This window comes from Lactuca saligna, chromosome 9 (genome assembly GCF_052625555.1).
Source record: "Lactuca saligna cultivar CGN05327 chromosome 9, ASM5262555v1, whole genome shotgun sequence".
Classification (NCBI taxonomy): Eukaryota; Viridiplantae; Streptophyta; class Magnoliopsida; order Asterales; family Asteraceae; genus Lactuca; species Lactuca saligna.
Window position 1 is genome coordinate 79588995 of NC_136425.1, and position 27521 is coordinate 79616515.

Below are 27521 nucleotides of genomic sequence, written 5' to 3' on the forward strand. Positions count from 1 at the left end.
TTCCTTCGATAAAACCTAGTACCGATACAACTAGGGTTTAGTTTAACGATAACCGCGACTCATAAATCAGTTTGACTATTATTAAGCGTTAATAATGCTCAATATAACTCATAATAATAGCCCAAATAATTATTTTAAGGACCTAATAACATTCCTATAATTATTTGGAAGCTATATTAAAAATTGCGTAAGCGTAGCATACTTACAGCGAATTTTATCGAAAACCGGAACTTAATTGGAGCAGCGTTTCAAAACCGAAAAACTCCTTTTTCTCGGGACTCCGGGAGCCTCGGGGCTTCCTTAGGGTGCTAGGGGTTCACCTAGACCTTAGGGAGGGTTTGGAACCTTAGAGAGACAAAGATTTTAGAGAGAGAGTGAGAAATGGTGTGAAAAATCCAGAGCATCTCGCATGTATTTATAGGGGCCGAAGGCTGCCTCTACGCGGGGCGTTCAGCAGCTACGCGGGGCGTTCCCTCGGATAAGGGCGCCAGCTCGCAGCCAGCTGTCTCGCACCGGATGGAGGGGAAGCGAAGGTACGCGGGGCGTACCCGGACCTCGTACGCGGGGCGTAGGACGAGGCGTCGTAGCGCCTTCTGGACCGAGAGCGAACGGACGCGGGGCGCACGACGCCGGACGCTGGGCGTAGCGAGGAGCGACGTGTCGCTCATCCGAGCGAGACCGTGGGCCGCAAGCGACGGCTCTGATCGCGCCACGTCATCAATCTCGCACAGACTTCGCATTTTCATGCTGCAACTTTAAAAATTCGTAACTTTCGCATACGAGCTCCATTTTCGACGTTCTTTATATCCACGCGAAGGTGGGAACGTACTCTACAACTTTCGTTTAGACTTCGTTGGCTAATTTTGTCTCGATTTTAAATTTTATATTATTAACGGGCCGGGACATGATTGATCCATTAAATCCTCATAACTTCTTCATCCGATATCCGTTTTTGCCCATCTTTTTTCTCGTTACGCTACTCTCAACAAGATCTTCGGTTCTTGTTCAGGTCGTGTCGGCTAAAACCCGCTCGATCTAATATTCGAATTTCGGGTTGTATACTGCTAGTCCGAAACTTCGAAAAATCATAACTTCTTCATACGAAGTCAGATTTGGGCGTTCTTTTTATCGATGTTCTTAGTTTAGCATATTCTACGACTTTCATTTAGATCGCTAAGGCTAAATCTCGCTCTATCGTAAATTCACTATTTACGCTTTCCGGTATCGTACCGGTTCCGTTGCGAAACTTCAACGGGTCATAACTTCTTCGTTATAACTCGGATTTCGGCGTTCTTCATATGCACGGAAACCTCGTGACATATACTACAACTTGGTTAAGATTATTTATTCTAAAGAATCTTTTGTCGAAAAGTCGTTTTCGACCCCTATTGCCTCTAAATTGACTAGCCCGGATTTGCGGGCGTTACAATTATCTCCCCCTTAGGATGATTACGTCCCGGAATCATCAACAAAACAAGGATCGTATAATGACTCCATACGTCATCTCTTCATCCTAGGTAATAATTATAACTTCTTTATTCCTTTAAGTCTATCTCTTAGACTTATTGACTGTAAGCAGTACATGATCGTGCACCTGCTCTCTACCTCATATTAGACTCCAAATTATGACCTATCATCATGTGATGTACGTTTAGACTCAGGTCTCTTAAATTCTAAAACAGACTAAGCCTTCCTTCATGTTCTAATGTGATATAATCACACTTTTAACATTAGGCATTTCTAGCTACCAACTTCTTTAACAACGAGCGCGATACTTCTATTGATCGCTTTTGATTTCCATTGTTTGGTTTAAGTCGGACGCTTCATCAAACTTGGTTCTCTGAACCACGTAACCTACTTATCGTAGTCGGACTCAATTTGATATGACCACTAGGGTCCGAATATCAACAATCTTCTTAGTCATTACCGAAACGATGGTAATGACATACTTGAATAAAACGAAATCAATTACTGGCTTCTTGGTAACCTTGTGACTTTCCCTGATCCAAGTGTGAGTCCTGTGCTTCCGGTAGTATAGGCCTCTACTACCTTTCACACCTACTCATACTCGTCCCAAGTATTGGCCCGCAGTTTCCCAAGTCACCATGCAGCAATTCATACAATCATTCAACACATCAGATAGCAAAACGAGGGTTTTATATCATTTCTTGAAACGATTACATAGGTGTTCAAGTTCACCCTAGACTATGCCTCTACTAGGCTACATCATACGAAACTATGACTACTGCATAATCCGATCCTCGGGTAAGAAGTCCTCATTCTTGATTCCTCGCATGGTTCTCTGCTTCGTCGAGGATCATGTGAAATGCCCTTGGCCTTGGTGGCGTTTCTGGTCTTGCTGCTTTATTTTTCCTTGGGCAGTCTCTGGACATGTGCCCCTTGCCTCCACATCCATAGCATACTTTGTCATTATGCGTGCAGTCTTTGGAATAGTGACCAGTCCTTCCACACTTGTAACAAGTCACTTCCTCATTGCACTTTCCACCATGCTTCTTCTTGCATCTATCACACCATCTTGCTTCACCTCCATTTGCTCCTCCAAACTTTGAGAATTTGCTTTCCTTGTTTGGCCTCGAAGATCCTTCTATCTTCCGCTTCTCTCCTACCTTATCTTTTTCTAGACCCTTTTCTCTTATCTGGGCCTCTACGTTCTTAGCTGCCCTAACAGCTGCTTTCAAAGTAGTTGCCATTTTGACCATTGGGCCAAAGTCAGTGGGCAGTCCGTTAGCAAACCTATCAATCTTGGAGAGTTCAGTAGGCACCAAGTAGGGGAATAGCTTCATCCTTTCGGTGAACGCGGTGGCATACTCATCAACACTCATCTTTCCTTTCTTCAGGTTCTGAAACTCATTGTTTAGGTCTATCAGATCTATCTCTGAACAGTATTGCATTTTCAACTGTTCCAAAAACTCTTCCCACGACATCCTTAAGGCTTCTCCTCGTGGCATCGTATCTGCCAATAGCTTCCACCAGCTCAAGACTCCGGTTTTAAGCTGTCTTACTGCGAAGACAGTCTTCTGCTTCTCGTTACAGCTGCAGCTCTCAAACACCATCTCCATCTCAGAGATCCAATCCATAATCTCAACCGGCTTCGGGGTTCCTGAGAGGCTTGGTGGTTTCGCACCCAAGAAATTCTTATACATCCGCCTATCCTTGTTGTTTCTCCCTTCTGGGCCATCCCTTTGCTCACCTTGAGTCCCTACTCAACTCACTTGGCGGATGTAGTTCCCTTCCTCAGATTGCTCGGGAACTGGCTCCGTCGGTTCAACATGTACGGTAGGTTCGTCCCCATTCAACATCTGTCTCATTTCTTCCCTTTGTTCAGCTAACATAGCCCAAATCATGGCTTGAACTCCAGCCATGGTGACTGGCTCAGGCGCAACTTCTTCAATAACAGGTATTTGCTGAACCACTGGGGGTTGGTTCCTGTTCCCATTTGCGTTCACGTTTCCGCTACGGGTTCTTGCCATCTTGATCTATACACCGAATAAGGTGAATCTAGATCTTTACTTAGGATTGACGGTTAAATCATCCTTATCACTCCGAAACGTTTATATGCTAGTTCTAATATCGTATTCGTACGTTTAGAATCCTAAACACATAAGGTTTCCAGATCCGGTCGGCAACAGACCATAGATCCGAACAACTAACACCATATCAGACACAAGTATTTAGCACATAAAAGCATTTTAGGCACAATTCCTAAAATAATCTAGTGCTCACACCTCACAATCATCGCTTAGCATTCTAAGTTTAAGTCTAGAAATAAATTCATATTCCTAGTTCGCTTAAACTAATGCTCTGATACCAACTGTGACATCCCCAAAATCACGGCCAGAAAAGACCGATTTTTTTGTTTATGCTTTATGAAAATCAGAGTACTTCATTTTATAAAAAGGTTGCGGAATTTGTTCCCAGAAAAATATGATAAATACGTTATTAAAACATTTTCGAAGAAACGTATTTTAATTCATCTTAAAACGTTTGGGATGTCATCGTTAATACCGAAACATAAGCATAAACAGAACTTACAATGATTTACACTAGCGATCTATAGCTCTTTAATTCTCTCAGTGTAAAGTCACTTCACTTCGTTACCTGTGATATACATAAACTGAGTGGGTCAGGTTGGGAAACCTGGTGAGTACATAGGGTTTTCAACCCACAATAATATAATTGTTATGTTTAATTATCAAACAATTAACCCCATTACCCATTCCCGTTATCTTCTTTACTCTTAAGGATTTCACCTAAGAGTCATCTATTATTCATTCGTTTATTCCGAAGTCCCTTACTTCCAGGGTTCTAGGACTGACACTAAATTCATAGCTGCCAATGTTCGTTCGTAAAGCACTAATTCCATAGCTGCTATATCTTACTCATCGGGTACTAAATCCATAGCTACCAACGCTCAACTGGTACTAAGTCCATAGCTACCAATTCCTACAGGTACTAAGTCCATAACTACCAGTGTCTAACTAATAGGTACTAAGTCCATAGCTACCAACAGGTACTAAATCCATAGCTACCAACGTCTAACAAGTACTAAGTCCATAGCTCTCGGTGTTTGTCCCATAGGCACTAAGTCTATAGCTGCCAATGTATACTCACGTCATCTCCTATCTCTCATCGTTCATCTACCCATCATCATACCCAACATATTCGTATATATAAAATACGTATACAGTTTAAATCCTTTAAAACATGTATAAAACGTTCAACCAGCATAGACAGCAAGTATTCATATAATATGCACACATAGCACGTAGTTTATATAAATATACTTCATATCTATGTGTAAGATGAAAAGGACCATGCACTCACCTGATTAGGTGATGACTCAGCACTCGGACAGCGCTTCGATACTCTCACAACGATGTTCCTTCGATAAAACCTAGTACCGATACAACTAGGGTTTAGTTTAACGATAACCGCGACTCATAAATCAGTTTGACTATTATTAAGCGTTAATAATGCTCAATATAACTCATAATAATAGCCCAAATAATTATTTTAACGACCTAATAACATTCCTATAATTATTTGGAAGCTATATTAAAAATTGCGTAAGCGTAGCATACTTACAGCGAATTTTATCGAAAACCGGAACTTAATTGGAGCAGCGTTTCAAAACCGAAAAACTCCTTTTTCTCGGGACTCCGGGAGCCTCGGGGCTTCCTTAGGGTGCTAGGGGTTCACCTAGACCTTAGGGAGGGTTTGCAACCTTAGAGAGAGAAAGATTTTAGAGAGAGAGTGAGAAATGGTGTGAAAAATCCGGAGCATCTCGCATGTATTTATAGGGGCCGAAGGCTGCCTCTACGCGGGGCGTTCAGCAGCTACGCAGGGCGTTCCCTCGGATAAGGACGCCAGCTCGCAGCCAGCTGTCTCGCACCGGACGGAGGGGAAGCGAAGGTACGTGGGGCGTACCCGGACCTCGTACGCGGGGCGTAGGACGAGGCGTCGTGGCGCCTTCTGGACCGAGAGCGAACGGACGCGGGGCGCACGAAGTCGGACGCTGGGCGTAGCGAGGAGCGACGTGTCGCTCATCCGAGCGAGACCGTGGGCCGCAAGCGACGGCTCTGATCGCGCCACGTCATCAATCTCGCACAGACTTCGCATTTTCATGCTGCAACTTTAAAAATTCGTAACTTTCGCATACGAGCTCCATTTTCGACGTTCTTTATATCCACGCGAAGGTGGGAACGTACTCTACAACTTTCGTTTAGACTTTGTTGGCTAATTTTGTCTCGATTTTAAATTTTATATTATTAACGGGCCGGGACATGATTGATCCGTTAAATCCTCATAACTTCTTCATCCGATATCCGTTTTTGCCCATCTTTTTTCTCGTTACGCTACTCTCAACAAGATCTTCGGTTCTTGTTCAGGTCGTGTCGGCTAAAACCCGCTCGATCTAATATTCGAATTTCGGGTTGTATACTGCTAGTCCGAAACTTCGAAAAATCATAACTTCTTCATACGAAGTCAGATTTGGGCGTTCTTTTTATCGATGTTCTTAGTTTAGCATATTCTACGACTTTCATTTAGATCGCTAAGGCTAAATCTCGCTCTATCGTAAATTCACTATTTACGCTTTCCGGTATCGTACCGGTTCCGTTGCGAAACTTCAACGGGTCATAACTTCTTCGTTATAACTCGGATTTCGGCGTTCTTTATATGCACGGAAACCTCGTGACATATACTACAACTTGGTTAAGATTATTTATTCTAAAGAATCTTTTGTCGAAAAGTCGTTTTCGACCCCTATTGCCTCTAAATTGACTAGCCCGGATTTGCGGGCGTTACAATTATCTCCCCCTTAGGATGATTACGTCCCGGAATCATCAACAAAACAAGGATCGTATAATGACTCCATACGTCATCTCTTCATCCTAGGTAATAATTATAACTTCTTTATTCCTTTAAGTCTATCTCTTAGACTTATTGACTGTAAGCAGTACTTGATCGTGCACCTGCTCTCTACCTCATATTAGACTCCAAATTATGACCTATCATCATGTGATGTACGTTTAGACTCAGGTCTCTTAAATTCTAAAACAGACTAAGCCTTCCTTCATGTTCTAATGTGATATAATCACACTTTTAACATTAGGCATTTCTAGCTACCAACTTCTTTAACAACGAGCGCGATACTTCTATTGATCGCTTTTGATTTCCATTGTTTGGTTTAAGTCGGACGCTTCATCAAACTTGGTTCTCTGAACCACGTAACCTACTTATCGTAGTCGGACTCAATTTGATATGACCACTAGGGTCCGAATATCAACAATCGTCTTAGTCATTACCGAAACGATGGTAATGACATACTTGAATAAAACGAAATCAATTACTGGCTTCTTGGTAACCTTGTGACTTTCCCTGATCCAAGTGTGAGTCCTGTGCTTCCGGTAGTATAGGCCTCTACTACCTTTCACACCTACTCATACTCGTCCCAAGTATTGGCCCGCAGTTTCCCAAGTCACCATGCAGCAATTCATACAATCATTCAACACATCAGATAGCAAAACAAGGGTTTTATATCATTTCTTGAAACGATTACATAGGTGTTCAAGTTCACCCTAGACTATGCCTCTACTAGGCTACATCATACGAAACTATGACTACTGCATAATCCAATCCTCGGGTAAGAAGTCCTCATTCTTGATTCCTCGCATGGTTCTCTGCTTCGTCGAGGATCATGTGAAATGCCCTTGGCCTTGGTGGCGTTTCTGGTCTTGCTGCTTTATTTTTCCTTGGGCAGTCTCTGGACATGTGCCCCTTGCCTCCACATCCATAGCATACTTTGTCATTATGCGTGCAGTCTTTGGAATAGTGACCAGTCCTTCCACACTTGTAACGAGTCACTTCCTCATTGTACTTTCCACCATGCTTCTTCTTGCATCTATCACACCATCTTGCTTCACCTCCATTTGCTCCTCCAAACTTTGAGAATTTGCTTTCCTTGTTTGGCCTCGAAGATCCTTCTATCTTCCGCTTCTCTCCTACCTTATCTTTTTCTAGACCCTTTTCTCTTATCTGGGCCTCTACGTTCTTAGCTGCCCTAACAGCTGCTTTCAAAGTAGTTGCCATTTTGACCATTGGGCCAAAGTCAGTGGGCAGTCCGTTAGCAAACCTATCAATCTTGGAGAGTTCAGTAGGAACCAAGTAGGGGAATAGCTTCATCCTTTCGGTGAACGCGGTGGCATACTCATCAACACTCATCTTTCCTTTCTTCAGGTTCTGAAACTCATTGTTTAGGTCTATCAGATCTATCTCTGAACAGTATTGCATTTTCAACTGTTCCAAAAACTCTTCCCACGACATCCTTAAGGCTTCTCCTCGTGGCATCGTATCTGCCAATAGCTTCCACCAGCTCAAGACTCCGGTTTTAAGCTGTCTTACTGCGAAGACAGTCTTCTGCTTCTCGTTACAGCTGCAGCTCTCAAATACCATCTCCATCTCAGAGATCCAATCCATAATCTCAACCGGCTTCGGGGTTCCTGAGAGGCTTGGTGGTTTCGCACCCAAGAAATTCTTATACATCCGCCCATCCTTGTTGTTTCTCCCTTCTGGGCCATCCCTTTGCTCACCTTGAGTCCCTACTCAACTCACTTGGCGGATGTAGTTCCCTTCCTAAGATTGCTCGGGAACTGGCTCCGTCGGTTCAACATGTACGGTAGGTTCGTCCCCATTCAACATCTGTCTCATTTCTTCCCTTTGTTCAGCTAACATAGCCCGAATCATGGCTTGAACTCCAACCATGGTGACTGGCTCAAGCGCAACTTCTTCAATAACAGGTATTTGCTGAACCACTGGGGGTTGGTTCCTGTTCCCATTTGCGTTCACGTTTCCGCTACGGGTTCTTGCCATCTTGATCTATACACCGAATAAGGTGAATCTAGATCTTTACTTAGGATTGACGGTTAAATCATCCTTATCACTCCGAAACGTTTATATGCTAGTTCTAATATCGTATTCGTACGTTTAGAATCCTAAACACATAAGGTTTCCAGATCCGGTCGGCAACAGACCATAGATCCGAACAACTAACACCATATCAGACACAAGTATTTAGCACATAAAAGCATTTTAGGCACAATTCCTAAAATAATCTAGTGCTCACACCTCACAATCATCGCTTAGCATTCTAAGTTTAAGTCTAGAAATAAATTCATATTCCTAGTTCGCTTAAACTAATGCTCTGATACCAACTGTGACATCCCCAAAATCACGGCCAGAAAAGACCGATTTTTTTGTTTATGCTTTATGAAAATCAGAGTACTTCATTTTATAAAAAGGTTGCGGAATTTGTTCCCAGAAAAACATGATAAATACGTTATTAAAACATTTTCGAAGAAACGTATTTTTATTCATCTTAAAACGTTTGGGATGTCATCGTTAATACCGAAACATAAGCATAAACAGAACTTACAATGATTTACACTAGTGATCTATAGCTCTTTAATTCTCTCAGTGTAAAGTCACTTCACTTCGTTACCTGTGATACACATAAACTGAGTGGGTCAGGTTGGGAAACCTGGTGAGTACATAGGGTTTTCAACCCACAATAATATAATTGTTATGTTTAATTATCAAACAATTAACCCCATTACCCATTCCCGTTATCTTCTTTACTCTTAAGGATTTCACCTAAGAGTCATCTATTATTCATTCGTTTATTCCGAAGTCCCTTACTTCCAGGGTTCTAGGACTGACACTAAATTCATAGCTGCCAATGTTCGTTCGTAAAGCACTAATTCCATAGCTGCTATATCTTACTCATCGGGTACTAAATCCATAGCTACCAACGCTCAACTGGTATTAAGTCCATAGCTACCAATTCCTACAGGTACTAAGTCCATAGCTACCAGTGTCTAACTAATAGGTACTAAGTCCATAGCTACCAACAGGTACTAAATCCATAGCTACCAACGTCTAACAAGTACTAAGTCCATAGCTCTCGGTGTTTGTCCCATAGGCACTAAGTCTATAGCTGCCAATGTATACTCACGTCATCTCCTATCTCTCATCATTCATCTACCCATCATCATACCCAACATATTCGTATATATAAAATACGTATACAGTTTAAATCCTTTAAAACATGTATAAAACGTTCATCCAGCATAGACAGCAAGTATTCATATAATATGCACACATAGCACGTAGTTTATATAAAGATACTTCATATCTATGTGTAAGATGAAAAGGACCATGCACTCACCTGATTAGGTGGTGACTCAGCACTCGGACAGCGCTTCGATACTCTCACAACGATGTTCCTTCGATAAAACCTAGTACCGATACAACTAGGGTTTAGTTTAACGATAACCGCGACTCATAAATCAGTTTGACTATTATTAAGCGTTAATAATGCTCAATATAACTCATAATAATAGCCCAAATAATTATTTTAACGACCTAATAACATTCCTATAATTATTTGGAAGCTATATTAAAAATTGCGTAAGCGTAGCATACTTACAGCGAATTTTATCGAAAACCGGAACTTAATTAGAGCAGCGTTTCAAAACCGAAAAACTCCTTTTTCTCGGGACTCCGGGAGCCTCGGGGCTTCCTTAGGGTGCTAGGGGTTCACCTAGACCTTAGGGAGGGTTTGCAACCTTAGAGAGAGAAAGATTTTAGAGAGAGAGTGAGAAATGGTGTGAAAAATCCGGAGCATCTCGCATGTATTTATAGGGGCCGAAGGCTGCCTCTACGCGGGGCGTTCAGCAGCTACGCAGGGCGTTCCCTCGGATAAGGGCGCCAGCTCGCAGCCAGCTGTCTCGCACCGGACGGAGGGGAAGGGAAGGTACGTGGGGCGTACCCGGACCTCGTACGCGGGGCGTAGGACGAGGCGTCGTGGCGCCTTCTGGACTGAGAGCGAACGGACGCGGGGCGCACGAAGGCGGACGCTGGGCGTAGCGAGAAGCAACGTGTCGCTCGTCCGAGCGAGACCGTGGGCCGCAAGCGACGGCTCTGATCGCGCCACGTCATCAATCTCGCACAGACTTCGCATTTTCATGCTGCAACTTTAAAAATTCGTAACTTTCGCATACGAGCTCCATTTTCGACGTTCTTTATATCCACGTGAAGGTGGGAACGTACTCTACAACTTTCGTTTAGACTTCGTTGGCTAATTTTGTCTCGATATTAAATTTTATATTATTAACGGGCCGGGACATGATTGATCCGTTAAATCCTCATAACTTCTTCATCCGATATCTGTTTTTGCCCATCTTTTTTCTCGTTACGCTACTCTCAACAAGATCTTCGGTTCTTGTTCAGGTCGTGTCGGCTAAAACCCGCTCGATCTAATATTCGAATTTCGGGTTGTATACTGCTAGTCCGAAACTTCGAAAAATCATAACTTCTTCATACGAAGTCAGATTTGGGCGTTCTTTTTATCGATGTTCTTAGTTTAGCATATTCTACGACTTTCATTTAGATCGCTAAGGCTAAATCTCGCTCTATCGTAAATTCACTATTTACGCTTTCCGGTATCGTACCGGTTCCGTTGCGAAACTTCAACGGGTCATAACTTCTTCGTTATAACTCGGATTTCGGCGTTCTTTATATGCACGGAAACCTCGTGACATATACTACAACTTGGTTAAGATTATTTATTCTAAAGAATCTTTTGTCGAAAAGTCGTTTTCGACCCCTATTGCCTTCTAAATTGACTAGCCCGGATTTGCGGGCGTTACAATTATCTCCCCCTTAGGATGATTACGTCCCGGAATCATCAACGAAACAAGGATCGTATAATGACTCCATACGTCATCTCTTCATCCTAGGTAATAATTATAACTTCTTTATTCCTTTAAGTCTATCTCTTAGACTTATTGACTGTAAGCAGTACTTGATCATGCACCTGCTCTCTACCTCATATTAGACTCCAAATTATGACCTATCATCATGTGATGTACGTTTAGACTCAGGTCTCTTAAATTCTAAAACAGACTAAGCCTTCCTTCATGTTCTAATGTGATATAATCACACTTTTAACATTAGGCATTTCTAGCTACCAACTTCTTTAACAACGAGCGCGATACTTCTATTGATCGCTTTTGATTTCCATTGTTTGGTTTAAGTCGGACGCTTCATCAAACTTGGTTCTCTGAACCACGTAACCTACTTATCGTAGTCGGACTCAATTTGATATGACCACTAGGGTCCGAATATCAACAATCGTCTTAGTCATTACCGAAACGATGGTAATGACATACTTGAATAAAACGAAATCAATTACTGGCTTCTTGGTAACCTTGTGACTTTCCCTGATCCAAGTGTGAGTCCTGTGCTTTCGGTAGTATAGGCCTCTACTACCTTTCACACCTACTCATACTCGTCCCAAGTATTGGCCCGCAGTTTCCCAAGTCACCATGCAGCAATTCATACAATCATTCAACACATCAGATAGCAAAACGAGGGTTTTATATCATTTCTTGAAACGATTACATAGGTGTTCAAGTTCACCCTAGACTATGCCTCTACTAGGCTACATCATACGAAACTATGACTACTGCATAATCCGATCCTCGGGTAAGAAGTCCTCATTCTTGATTCCTCGCATGGTTCTCTGCTTCGTCGAGGATCATGTGAAATGCCCTTGGCCTTGGTGGCGTTTCTGGTCTTGCTGCTTTATTTTTCCTTGGGCAGTCTCTGGACATGTGCCCCTTGCCTCCACATCCATAGCATACTTTGTCATTATGCGTGCAGTCTTTGGAATAGTGACCAGTCCTTCCACACTTGTAACAAGTCACTTCGTCATTGCACTTTCCACCATGCTTCTTCTTGCATCTATCACACCATCTTGCTTCACCTCCATTTGCTCCTCCAAACTTTGAGAATTTGCTTTCCTTGTTTGGCCTCGAAGATCCTTCTATCTTCCGCTTCTCTCCTACCTTATCTATTTCTAGACCCTTTTCTCTTATCTGGGCCTCTACGTTCTTAGCTGCCCTAACAGCTGCTTTCAAAGTAGTTGCCATTTTGACCATTGGGCCAAAGTCAGTGGGCAGTCCGTTAGCAAACCTATCAATCTTGGAGAGTTCAGTAGGCACCAAGTAGGGGAATAGCTTCATCCTTTCGGTGAACGCGGTGGCATACTCATCAACACTCATCTTTCCTTTCTTCAGGTTCTGAAACTCATTGTTTAGGTCTATCAGATCTATCTCTGAACAGTATTGCATTTTCAACTGTTCCAAAAACTCTTCCCACGACATCCTTAAGGCTTCTCCTCGTGGCATCGTATCTGCCAATAGCTTCCACCAGCTCAAGACTCCGGTTTTAAGCTGTCTTACTGCGAAGACAGTCTTCTGCTTCTCGTTACAGCTGCAGCTCTCAAACACCATCTCCATCTCAGAGATCCAATCCATAATCTCAACCGGCTTCGGGGTTCCTGAGAGGCTTGGTGGTTTCGCACCCAAGAAATTCTTATACATCCGCCCATCCTTGTTGTTTCTCCCTTCTGGGCCATCCCTTTGCTCACCTTGAGTCCCTACTCGACTCACTTGGCGGATGTAGTTCCCTTCCTCAGATTGCTCGGGAACTGGCTCCGTCGGTTCAACATGTACGGTAGGTTCGTCCCCATTCAACATCTGTCTCATTTCTTCCCTTTGTTCAGCTAACATAGCCCGAATCATGGCTTGAACTCCAGCCATGGTGACTGGCTCAGGCGCAACTTCATCAATAACAGGTATTTACTGAACCACTGGGGGTTGGTTCCTGTTCCCATTTGCGTTCACGTTTCCGCTACGGGTTCTTGCCATCTTGATCTATACACCGAATAAGGTGAATCTAGATCTTTACTTAGGATTGACGGTTAAATCATCCTTATCACTCCGAAACGTTTATATGCTAGTTCTAATATCGTATTCGTACGTTTAGAATCCTAAACACATAAGGTTTCCAGATCCGGTCGGCAACAGACCATAGATCCGAACAACTAACACCATATCAGACACAAGTATTTAGCACATAAAAGCATTTTAGGCACAATTCCTAAAATAATCTAGTGCTCACACCTCACAATCATCGCTTAGCATTCTAAGTTTAAGTCTAGAAATAAATTCATATTCCTAGTTCGCTTAAACTAATGCTCTGATACCAACTGTGACATCCCCAAAATCACGGCCAGAAAAGACCGATTTTTTTGTTTATGCTTTATGAAAATCAGGGTACTTCATTTTATAAAAAGGTTGCGGAATTTGTTCCCAGAAAAACATGATAAATACGTTATTAAAACATCTTCGAAGAAACGTATTTTTATTCATCTTAAAACGTTTGGGATGTCATCGTTAATACCGAAACATAAGCATAAACAGAACTTACAATGATTTACACTAGTGATCTATAGCTCTTTAATTCTCTCATTGTAAAGTCACTTCACTTCGTTACCTGTGATATACATAAACTGAGTGGGTCAGGTTGGGAAACCTGGTGAGTACATAGGGTTTTCAACCCACAATAATATAATTGTTATGTTTAATTATCAAACAATTAACCCCATTACCCATTCCCGTTATCTTCTTTACTCTTAAGGATTTCACCTAAGAGTCATCTATTATTCATTCGTTTATTCCGAAGTCCCTTACTTCCAGGGTTCTAGGACTGACACTAAATTCATAGCTGCCAATGTTCGTTCGTAAAGCACTAATTCCATAGCTGCTATATCTTACTCATCGGGTACTAAATCCATAGCTACCAACGCTCAACTGGTACTAAGTCCATAGCTACCAATTCCTACAGGTACTAAGTCCATAGCTACCAGTGTCTAACTAATAGGTACTAAGTCCATAGCTACCAACAGGTACTAAATCCATAGCTACCAACGTCTAACAGGTACTAAGTCCATAGCTACCGGTGTTTGTCCCATAGGCACTAAGTCTATAGCTGCCAATGTATACTCACGTCATCTCCTATCTCTCATCATTCATCTACCCATCATCATACCCAACATATTCGTATATATAAAATACGTATACAGTTTAAATCCTTTAAAACATGTATAAAACGTTCATCCAGCATAGACAGCAAGTATTCAGATAATATGCACACATAGCACGTAGTTTATATAAAGATACTTCATATCTATGTGTAAGATGAAAGGGACCATGCACTCACCTGATTAGGTGGTGACTCAGCACTCGGACAGCGCTTCGATACTCTCACAACGATGTTCCTTCGATAAAACCTAGTACCGATACAACTAGGGTTTAGTTTAACGATAACCGCGACTCATAAATCAGTTTGACTATTATTAAGCGTTAATAATGCTCAATATAACTCATAATAATAGCCCAAATAACTATTTTAACGACCTAATAACATTCCTATAATTATTTGGAAGCTATATTAAAAATTGCATAAGCGTAGCATACTTACAGCGAATTTTATCGAAAACCGGAACTTAATTGGAGCAGCGTTTCGAAACCGAAAAACTCCTTTTTCTCGGGAATCCGGGAGCCTCGGGGCTTCCTTAGGGTGCTAAGGGTTCACCTAGACCTTAGGGAGGGTTTGGAACCTTAGAGAGAGAAAGATTTTAGAGAGAGAGTGAGAAATGGTGTGAAAAATCCGGAGCATCTCGCATGTATTTATAGGGGCCGAAGGCTGCCTCTACGCGGGGCGTTTAGCAGCTACGCGGGGTGTTCCCTCGGATAAGGGCGCCAGCTCGCAGCCAGCTGTCTCGCACCGGACGGAGGGGAAGCGAAGGTACGCGGGACGTACCCAGACCTCGTACGCGGGGCGTAGGACGAGGCGTCGTGGCGCCTTCTGGACCAAGAGCGAACGGACGCGAGGCGCACGAAGCCGGACGCTGGGCGTAGCGAGGAGCGACGTGTCGCTCATCCGAGCGAGACCGTGGGCTGCAAGCGACGGCTCTGATCGCGCCACGTCATCAATCTCGCACAGACTTCGCATTTTCATGCTGCAACTTTAAAAATTCGTAACTTTCGCATACGAGCTCCATTTTCGACGTTCTTTATATCCACGCGAAGGTGGGAACGTACTCTACAACTTTCGTTTAGACTTCATTGGCTAATTTTGTCTCGATTTTAAATTTTATATTATTAACGGGCCGGGACATGATTGATCCGTTAAATCCTCATAACTTCTTCATCCGATATCCGTTTTTGCCCATCTTTTTTCTCGTTACGCTACCCTCAACAAGATCTTCGGTTCTTGTTCAGGTCGTGTCGGCTAAAACCCGCTCGATCTAATATTCGAATTTCGGGTTGTATACTGCTAGTCCGAAACTTCGAAAAATCATAACTTCTTCATACGAAGTCAGATTTGGGCGTTCTTTTTATCGATGTTCTTAGTTTAACATATTCTACGACTTTCATTTAGATCGCTAAGGCTAAATCTCGCTCTATCGTAAATTCACTATTTACGCTTTCTGGTATCGTACCGGTTCCGTTGCGAAACTCCAACGGGTCATAACTTCTTCGTTATAACTCGGATTTCGGCGTTCTTTATATGCACGGAAACCTCGTGACATATACTACAACTTGGTTAAGATTATTTATTCTAAAGAATCTTTTGTCGAAAAGTCGTTTTCGACCCCTATTGCCTCTAAATTGACTAGCCCGGATTTGCGGACGTTACAACTAGCAATAAGACTTGGGGACCTCATGGATCTCTTCTTGCTGATATTGTACTCACTCCAAGAAACTAGTACGACACTTCTTTATTTCGTTAAATAATGACAAATTAAATTCAGATTTGGCAAATTCAGATGCACTTCAAATGGCAGGGAATGCTGATCCTGATGGTAATTATCAAATATACTATGCTTTGTTAATGTATTCTTTTTCTTCTAATTCTTAAACTCTTATATACCCTTTCTTTTCAAGTCATCGTACAATTAGTGTAATTACAAAGGTCAACATTTTCTTCTTCTTCGTGTTCTCTTTTGTGAACTTTGTATTGTTTCGTTGTAAGGCATATCATAATCAGCAGTTGTTTGTCTCTGTAACTACAGTTGGATATCATGGACAGAGGCACTGATGTCTGCAATCTTTTTCTTGGCAAAACAATTCCTCTTAAACTTAGTTATGTTGGTGTTGTCAATCGTTGTCAAGATGTAACTCTTAAGCTTGTGCATTTCGTGTTTTGAAACCTATTTAAGTTTGATTTGAGAAAGGTTTCTGAAGAGTATACAAATAATCTTCTAACATCATTTCTATTTTCACAGGATATTAAGCTTAATCGTGGAATACATGATACACTTGCATCTGAAGAGGCTTTCTTCTAAAGTCATCCAGTAGGACCCAATTGGTTATGATACATAATTAAATCAAAGTATGTTGCTATCTTGTTGCATTTAATTTTAAGCCAATGGTGTGATTAAAGTGGCAACTCATTTCCAATCGCATATGTCCTTATTCCTGATTCAGAGATGCCAAGGAAGGGTTAACAGAACAAGAAGATGAAGGTGCAGCAGGAGGTATTTATTGGGTTTTTTTATGTCAAGTTTTGTATTCATGGTCTTATTATGTCTTTTGCATAGACAAGAGATCGAGACACCTCCTTTGACCCCTAAAAAAGGATTTACATATTTTGGATTTTGCTTTTTGTAATATTTTTTTGGTTAATTTTAGCCCACTATCTTATCTCTCGAGTTTTGGGATAAAAAGGGTAATATGGTAATTTGGCAATGCAAGAGATACGCTAATTCCTTGCATTTACTAGTGGTGAATCTTGTGTTTTGAGAAATGCCAACACAGAAGCTAAAAGGGGAAGAAAGTTCTACACTTGTCACACACAGGGTTGCAAGTCCTTTATGTGTAGACATTGTTCGAGTTTCAATATATTGATTGTAGGGGAGGGACCACAGCAAGAAGTCACTAAGTCTTGTGGCTCAAGAAAAATTACAGGAAGTTAAGGAAAAGGCTGATGCCAACTAGAACAAGTAAGTTCTTTACTTAATTTATTTTCTCATAAGTAGTGTTTGGTATGCATGAATCATAAATGGAATGCAATAGTTCATTCCATAGGAATGAAAAAATGTTGTTTTTTTACCAAAGATGGAATGAGATTCCTTCCATCTTGTTACTTTTCAGGAATTCCTGAAAACGGACTTTCTTTTTTCTCCAATACATCATATAGAATGGAATAAAAATTTGCAATATAAACAAATTTTATGTATGTAATTTTTAAAAACCCAAATATTTTTTATAAAAAATCATTATAATTAAACATCTTGTTGGGTGGTATTTGTAAATCAATAATTTTCATGGATAAAAACTTTAAATATATGTGCACAATTTTAATTGATGTCAACTTTCAAAGTTCTTGGGTGGTACCTGCAGTAGTGTTGGGTGGTATTTGGCAAAATCTAGAAACCATGAAGGTTAGTTCTATAATTTCCTTCTTAATTAAAAATATTGCCTCCTTTTTAATAAATGGTAAAAATGTTGTTAATATTGCATCTTTTTTAATAAATGCTAAAGAAGAGTAGTTCAAAGAATCAAATGTCAGGAGAGAACATAATTTCCGAAGACTAGTATGCAAACATAGTATTATCTTTAACCAACATGTATTACCATTTACTTTTTGGTCGGAATGGGAATTCAATTCCATTCCGGTCCGACACTTGGTTTCAAATGCTTCCAACAAAGTCTCCTTTCATTGCAGGAATAAGTAAGTGGCACTTGGTTTTAACAGGAATCGGAATCCAATTCCATTCCAATCCTTCTTTCGGATGCAAGATATGAAACATTAGAGAAGATGTATTCGGAAATGCAAAATATGAGAGGAAATGCAGAAATATGGTTATATTATACTTTGAAATCAAATAGCAATGAGTATTTAACTTTGGTATTTCATTGTTAATATTTGGTTTTGGATTCTATATTTAATGGATATTTTTGGTATTGAAATGATAATGTTTGATTTGGGATTGTATAATTATTTTTTGTTTTAGATTTGTAATACAATATATATATATATATATATATATATATATATATATATATATATATATATATATATATAGTTGATATTACTCGTTTGCGACGGATCAGGAATGGAAAAGAAACAAAAACATATATTAAATTTGAGAGGGATCAGTGACAGAATACAAAAACATAGAATTTGCGACGGATTAGCGACAGATTAATGGTGCTGAGTTTTGTTGCTAATGTCCTAAATAATTGTATTAAGTGACGAATTTGCAATGGTTGATCCGTCGCTAAGGTCGTCGCAAGGAAAAAGTAATATGTCGCTAAATCTGTCGCTAGGTTATTACCCACACATTAATTGGCTAGAGAGTATGTTTATCGCTTATCCGTCGCAAACATCCTTTAGCGACAGAATAGCGAGGGATTTTTCCATCTCTGAAACCCCTGGTTCTAGTAGTGATATAATTAAATATTTCTTATCTCTCTCTCTCTCTCTCTCTCTCTTAATGATTTTTGCAACAACAAAATCCAGTTTCTTACTTTTTATGATTAACTGCTTTGCATTTATTTCTTATTCTATAGTTGTTGAAATGAAGCATATACTGCATCAAATCCTAAGTGTTTACGTTAAAGTTTACAAACTTAGAGTGACAAAAAACCTTTAAGGATAAGACCTTCTCTGTGCAGTCTTATACAAATCGACATCAACAACTATGATGTTGGTTTTACTTTTATTGTTTAATTTGTCTTATAATTTTGTCTAATAACGTGAAAGTCTGCTTCTACCTATTTCTTATAATCATATCCGACCATGAAGGATCAATCTGATTTTCGGACGAAACTTGGTAATTATATTAATAATAACTGGATTTATTATTCGCAACTAATTAACACATAATTCTCAACATAAAATAATGACATGTCAAATGAATATCACATTTCAATAAATTCAATAATTACGTAACTAAAAGATCATGTATTGTCACGTTTATATAATATTTGTTTGTCACGATATAAAAATGCGATATTAAATATATAAATAATGTGACAATATGGAAGACAATTGTTATGTGCATCTAAATTGTTTATGTTGACAGAACACTAATGACTTCAGTTTAAATTACTTTCTATGATTATAGTACAAATAATAGTCACACTCAACAATATTTGCATGTCTAAATAATAAAATAGGTTATACTTGTAAACAATTTTTGTGGTAATAATTTGAATACTGGTCACAATTACAACAATGATTATGTCTATAAATCATTTAAAGTTATTTTTTAAATAATTTTCTATGTCGAAATGATATAAAATAGTCATAGTTACGTCTTTTTAGATATTTGAATGATAACATTGGTCATGATAAATAATACAAATATGGTTGTAAATTAATATTAAATCTATAATTAGTACTTATGATCATGTTTCACTTAATTTAGTGTTTCTACACGATAGATAATAGTCACGAACATATATTGTTTTTGTGACTAACTATTAGCAAATTGACACTTTTGAAATTAATTACATGTGATAATTTAGTGATCATGGTCATACTCACCGTAATTGCATGTTTACAAAAGATACTCAATAGTCTTAATAAACTTTAAATTGTGTGACAATTTATTAGCAAAAGGTCACATTGAAACAACATGTATGTCACAAGTTGGTAATATACAGTCACTACAATTACCAAAAAAGTATGTCTACTGACGGTTTAACGTGACGTATTATATACAATGATTGATTATAAAAAAAAACAATTCCCTACCAATAGCCACACTTTAATGATACGACCATACATTTTCATATCATTCAGACAATAAATTTTAAAGTGACCATAAGATCGCAACAATGACATCACATTTGGTCACACTTTTAGTGAAAAAAGTCACTATATACATATGGTCACACTTTTATGGTGTATCCTTTGATTATTTTTGTACTTCCATTGGCTGATGTTTTATGGTGTGAGCATTATCTTTTGTCTAGTTTCTCATCTGGGGACTAGGTTCGGGGGTGCGAGAAATTACTCTCCTTTTGTCTTTTATTTATATTGGTTTTATGTCTTGGAGGAGTGTAGCTAAGAAAAGAATAGAAAATTGTTATGAAGAGTTCCTTTCCTCTCGAAAGCTTGGATTTTATCTTGTTTACTGAGTATTGAAATCTTGGAGTGCAATCATTTGTGTTGCTTATTGTTTATGGTTTCATATGGAAGTGTTCTTTGTTATTAGGGTCTAACAAATAAGATTGTCTAGTCTGGTGTAAAAAACACAACTTTGTGGAAGACTTATGTTAATGACATAAATGTCCTCCTCATCCTTATATGTTGGTTATTCAGAATGATTCTGACAATATTACTCGATTTCTCATGCTGGCAAGAGATCCAATTCCAGGCACAAAAAGACCCTTCAAAGTGAGTGATATCACAAACATAATAATAATAATAATAATAATAATAATAATAATAATAATAATTCACACTCATACTTCATTTCTTGTGCTTTTCATAATGTCAAAATGTCGTTTTTGTCCTTAATGTAAAACCAAGATTCTTTTACCACTTATTCATTTAATGAGATGGAAAGTCGTTTGCAGGGAAACGACCTCTTCTACAGCCTCTTGTAAACAATGATGGTCTGAAGTAAGTTTTATGACAATATATGCATAAATTAAGTGCTAATTAAAACAGTTCAAAATATTATATATAGCGAATATAGGATGCATAAGAACATTATGAAGATTACGTATTTGCTAATTACGCAAGTTATTTGTGTATTTAATATACAGGCATTTCGATTATCTCTTCTATTGTGATTTTGAAGCATCAATGGCTGACTACAATTCCCAAAATGCCCTTAAGTATTTAAAAGTAAAAGTATTTAAAAAAGTATAATTTTTATTTTCTATTTTTTTCAGTCTTGACTTCTAAGCAAACACATTGGCAGAAAGATTTTATCTTATGGTAAGAATTTGCAACATTTTTTGAGATTTTTTGATAGCTACCCAATGGACATCAATTTGGTATGAGTGAATTGTACCTAATCAACCCTTGATATTAATATTTAGTAGATCAAAGGTTAAAAAAGTAAAATTCTCATTTAGATGATTGTCGTTGTACAAAAGTGGCCAAAACTATTCATGGGTTAAATCCACATGCTTCAAGATTCAAAAAGAAAAGAAAAGTAAAATGTTTGGAATAGTGGATGATGATTAGGGTAGATTATGCATAGTTTTGGTGGTAGAATATTTTATTATTATTATTATTATTATTATTATTATTATTATTATTATTTTGTGTTCGCTCATTTTGAGAAGTGTTTTGTCCCTTCAACCATATTTAGCAACTAGACGACCACTACCACACAACAACCCTTAATCCGGAGTGGTTTGTAATATCTTCAATCGGATGATTGCTCAATGAAACATCAATGAAGACAATATTGAAAACAAATTTAATAGTATGATGTGGATAAATTGTAAAATAATAATCATACTTTTTCAACATCAATGATAGCAGCTTAACATATACTTTTATTATAAAAAAAGAAAAAACAAGTGGGCTTTACCAACTCTTGCTTTCCACTATGGTTGGCTAAGTCCACAACTGCAATGAAAGCTCAAGTCTGACCAACCCCACGCACAAGAACCACCCCTCCACCTTCCGATACTCCATTCCCACTCCTTATATATTCCCATACACCCTATCCTTCCATTTCAGCTTCATTTCAACCCACCATTACCCACTCTCGACTCTCCATTTCACAGTCAAACACCAGAGATTTGTTACAATGGCTGCCACCGGAGAAGCTCAGCCTGCAAAACACCAAGAAGTTGGCCACAAGAGCCTCCTTCAAAGCGATGCACTTTACCAATACATTCTCGAAACCAGTGTTTACCCCAGAGAGCCAGAATCCATGAAAGAGCTACGAGAGGTCACTGCTAGACACCCTTGGTAAGTCATAATTACTGCATGCATTTGATTTCCTAATGTTATATATAACGTATTAATTATGATTCACGAGTACGTAACTGAATTAATTATTAATTACCATAAAAACATTGTGGGTGCTTTTTGTTATCTATCTAATCCGTTTTACTTGTAATACTAAATGTAGGAATCTTATGACGACATCTGCTGACGAAGGACAGTTTTTGAACTTACTTCTCAAGCTCATAAATGCTAAGAACACAATGGAGATCGGTGTTTACACCGGTTATTCTCTTCTTTCTACTGCTCTTGCTCTTCCAGAAGATGGAAAGATATTGGCTTTGGACATAAACCGTGAAAATTACGAAATTGGCCTTCCAATTATCGACAAAGCCGGTGTTGCTCACAAGATTGACTTTAGAGAAGGCCCTGCCCTTCCTCTTCTTGACCAAATGGTTGACGACGTAAGTACTTACAGATTTCCGAGAGGTTTATATTTATAAATTTTATTTTCTTTAAATTAAAAGTTAACTTTAGTTTGTATACTTTGATTTACAGGTAAAATTCCATGGATCATTTGATTTTATTTTTGTGGATGCTGATAAAGACAACTATCTTAACTACCACAAAAGATTAATTGATCTTGTGAAAATTGGAGGAGTGATTGGCTACGATAACACCCTTTGGAATGGGTCTTTGGTGGCACCTGCTGATGCTCCACTGCGAAAGTATGTTAGATATTATAGAGACTTCGTATTAGAGCTGAATAAAGCGTTGGCTGTTGATCCAAGAGTAGAGATATGTCAGCTTCCGGTGGGTGATGGAATCACTCTATGTCGCCGTATAAGCTAAACACAAATCATGGACAACCGAAATAAACAATTAATATTTATCTTTCATACCTTGAAAACTTGTAAATGAATCATATCTTTCATTGATTTCCATTCTATCAATTTGCATTGGTCATGTTTTAAATTATGCTTCCATAATCAGGATTTAAAGCACGAGTATTGCGGCCAAACTTTATTAATTCTATGTGCAAAAGGGTATATTTGACTGAAGAAACTAATGCAAAACGTTATTTTTCGACAACCGGGACCTTTTCCATAATTATACTACTTATTTCTATAGTTTTATTTTTAAATATATATAAGATATAAGATAAGATACAGGTAATCTCTATAATATTAATATTACACATGCATCATTTCAGTAAATTTTAAATTTCCTCCTATTACATATAGAGAATTTCTATAATAATCCTATTACATAAGCACAATGACAATTTCTGCAATTCATCCATATTATCGACACATAGGCCATTTATGTATTTTTTACTTTTACACAGTGATCATTTATGTAATTTTGTATAATTTTTATTTCTTGGAAATTTAGTAGTTGTAGATATATTTTTGTACTTTCATTATTATACAAGGACCATCTTTTTAGTTCGCAAAACCCCCAAAAAAAAAAAAAAAAAAAAAAATGTGATGAAGTGACCATAATAACAGTGATAACGTGGTATTGGAGATTATAGTGGGTATATTGTAAGTTGCCGTAGAAAACGGTTTAACCAAGCCATGCCCTAGGGTTTGCCTTCGGCTGAGCGTTTATTTGGAAGGTTATTTTGTTGTCTTCTTGGGTTTTTGCAACTATAAATATAACTCTCTTGGAGTCGTATTCCACACTCCATACACTATTAGAAACCTGACTTTCAGCGATGAAATTAGCTACGGATTCTAACCGTAGGTAATCAGTGACGACTTTCTGAGGGATTAGTGACGGAACGCGCAAATATTTCAACCAAAACCCTTACAGAATTTTAGAGAGGTATTACCGAGCGATCAAAGACGGACCGGTAAGAATTTATCGACAAATCCTTCCCTTGATAATCCGTCGCAAAATTAAAACCTCTTAGCGAGGGAACAACAACCGATTCCTAAAAATTACACGACCTTTTTTTTGTTCCCCTCGCCAATCGGTCGCCGAAAATCGAAGACTCCTCTTCTTTTATTCCCCGCTTTTCTTTCTATTTTCCTTCCATCGTTTTATTTTCATTCCACGCTTTTATTTTCCTTCCCTCTGATTTCTTTCAAAACTCTACACAATTTTCTCCCAAAGCCATAATCGAACCCCCGTCGACTCGAATCCCTCCTCCACCCGGAAAATCAGCTCCACCACCGTCCACCTGCATCGCCTCTCTTTGATGTATAGGAAAACCTTAGAAATCACATCCTCGTTGGCTTTCATGTCGTCCGTCTACCTTCGTTGTTGACTTGCCATTTCCATGCCAACGCCATTCGATCAGTTAGATATCCTCTATCATAAACTCGCGCAAACCTAAAGTAGTCTTCATCAGCTTCTATACTGGTTTCTATTAGTGTGTAAGTTTTATTTCCATATACTCTTCTTTCATTTTTAGCACAAATCACAACTCGTTTTTCTAAGTTCTACATTCCTGAACTCCTTAATGTTGGTTTTGCTAGGGTTTTCTCGTTGTCTACACACAATTTGTTTTTCCTATTAGAGTTTAAAGCCCTCAGTCTCTCTGGATGAATTTCTATGATTTTTTTAGTGTTTAGTCAATAAGAATTTTCATATTAATTATCATCTTAACCCTAATTTCTACCTCCTGATGATTGCAATATTTTGGATTATATAAATTATCATATAGATTCCGTTTTAGATATAAATTGATATGAATTTTGAATTGGGTGTAGGCATTTAAAAAGGGGCTTAATTTCAAAACGATAGTAATCATGATTTCCATAATGTCTAGACCCATAGTCCATAGAGATAAATTAACCTTTGAGTATCTCAGTATATGAATATTATGATAATACCTACTGTGACAGGTAGCAATTTGGTTCCTTGTTTTAGGATCCACTTATAAGTGCAGTTATGGACTAAGCATTCATGTAATGGACAAGGAAAGGTATCAAATATTTAAGTATTTTAAGAAATCATTATTAGATAAGCTATATATTGATGTTCTAAACATTCATAGTATATGCCTCTTTGGTATTTTCTTATAAATTGTTGTAATCTTAATTTATAATGCAATTTGTTTGGTTAGTGGTACACTATGATATGAGTAGTCTCTTGATTTCCATGAATAGTTTCAGTTGAAGAGTGTTTGCACGCTTCTTGGGGAAAATGAAAATGGCTTTTGATCAAACTGTCTAGGACATGTAAGTTCAATGTCTAATCCAGTAGATTGTAATTAATTTTTTATGCCCTCATGATGTTTGATCTTATAATTGATTCCATACAGTAAAAGAGGAGTTAACAAGAAAGTTCTTAAAGTTCATTCAATGGAACATAAGGTAACTTTCTTTCTTTCTTTCCCTTTTTCATTTATATTTTCTTGAATCATTTACCTCACATTATTAACATTTTAATCTTTGTTTTCATTGGTTCTTGATGCTACTAGCGTGACATCCCCAAAATCACGGCCAGAAAAGACCGATTTTTTTGTTTATGCTTTATGAAAATCAAAGTACTTCATTTTATAAAAAGGTTGCGGAATATGTTCCCAGAAAAACATGATAAATACGTTATTAAAACATTTTCGAAGAAACGTATTTTTATTCATCTTAAAACGTTTGGGATGTCATCGTTAATACCGAAACATAAGCATAAACAGAACTTACAATGATTTACACTAGTGATCTATAGCTCTTTAATTCTCTCAGTGTAAAGTCACTTCACTTCGTTACCTGTGATATACATAAACTGAGTGGGTCAGGTTGGAAACCTGGTGAGTACATAGGGTTTTCAACCCACAATAATATAATTGTTATGTTTAATTATCAAACAATTAACCCCATTACCCATTCCCGTTATCTTCTTTACTCTTAAGGATTTCACCTAAGAGTCATCTATTATTCATTCGTTTATTCCGAAGTCCCTTACTTCCAGGGTTCTAGGACTGACACTAAATTCATAACTGCCAATGTTCGTTCGTAAAGCACTAATTCCATAGCTGCTATATCTTACTCATCGGGTACTAAATCCATAGCTACCAACGCTCAACTGGTACTAAGTCCATAGCTACCAATTCCTACAGGTACTAAGTCCATAGCTACCAGTGTCTAACTAATAGGTACTAAGTCCATAGCTACCAATAGGTACTAAATCCATAGCTACCAACGTCTAACAGGTACTAAGTCCATAGCTCTCGGTGTTTGTCCCATAGGCACTAAGTCTATAGCTGCCAATGTATACTCACGTCATCTCCTATCTCTCATCATTCATCTACCCATCATCATACCCAACATATTCGTATATATAAAATACGTATACAGTTTAAATCCTTTAAAACATGTATAAAACGTTCATCCAGCATAGACAGCAAGTATTCATATAATATGCACACATAGCACGTAGTTTATATAAAGATACTTCATATCTATGTGTAAGATGAAAAGGACCATGCACTCACCTGATTAGGTGGTGACTCAGCACTCGGACAGCGCTTCGATACTCTCACAACGATGTTCCTTCGATAAAACCTAGTACCGATACAACTAGGGTTTAGTTTAACGATAACCGCGACTCATAAATCAGTTTGACTATTATTAAGCGTTAATAATGCTCAATATAACTCATAATAATAGCCCAAATAATTATTTTAAGGACCTAATAACATTCCTATAATTATTTGGAAGCTATATTAAAAATTGCGTAAGCGTAGCATACTTACAGCGAATTTTATCGAAAACCGGAACTTAATTGGAGCAGCGTTTCAAAACCGAAAAACTCCTTTTTCTCGGGACTCCGGGAGCCTCGGGGCTTCCTTAGGGTGCTAGGGGTTCACCTAGACCTTAGGGAGGGTTTGGAACCTTAGAGAGAAAAAGATTTTAGAGAGAGAGTGAGAAATGGTGTGAAAAATCCAGAGCATCTCGCATGTATTTATAGGGGCCGAAGGCTGCCTCTACGCGGGGCGTTCAGCAGCTACGCGGGGCGTTCCCTCGGATAAGGGCGCCAGCTCGCAGCCAGCTGTCTCGCACCGGATGGAGGGGAAGCGAAGGTACGCGGGGCGTACCCGGACCTCGTACGCGGGGCGTAGGACGAGGCGTCGTAGCGCCTTCTGGACCGAGAGCGAACGGACGCGGGGCGCACGACGCCGGACGCTGGGCGTAGCGAGGAGCGACGTGTCGCTC

General features: G+C 38.9%; 1 protein-coding gene across 1 annotated transcript; it reads left to right on the forward strand.

Annotated features, from left to right (window-relative positions):
• The first annotated feature begins 22126 nt into the window (after positions 1-22126).
• Positions 22127-23331, forward strand: LOC145014681 (caffeoyl-CoA O-methyltransferase-like). Its single transcript, XM_078973114.1, has 3 exons — positions 22127-22380; positions 22544-22820; positions 22915-23331. Exons 1-3 carry the CDS (start codon positions 22217-22219, stop codon positions 23206-23208), a joined length of 735 nt encoding a protein of 244 aa, XP_078829240.1. The 5' UTR covers positions 22127-22216; the 3' UTR covers positions 23209-23331.
• Positions 23332-27521: the final 4190 nt, after the last annotated feature.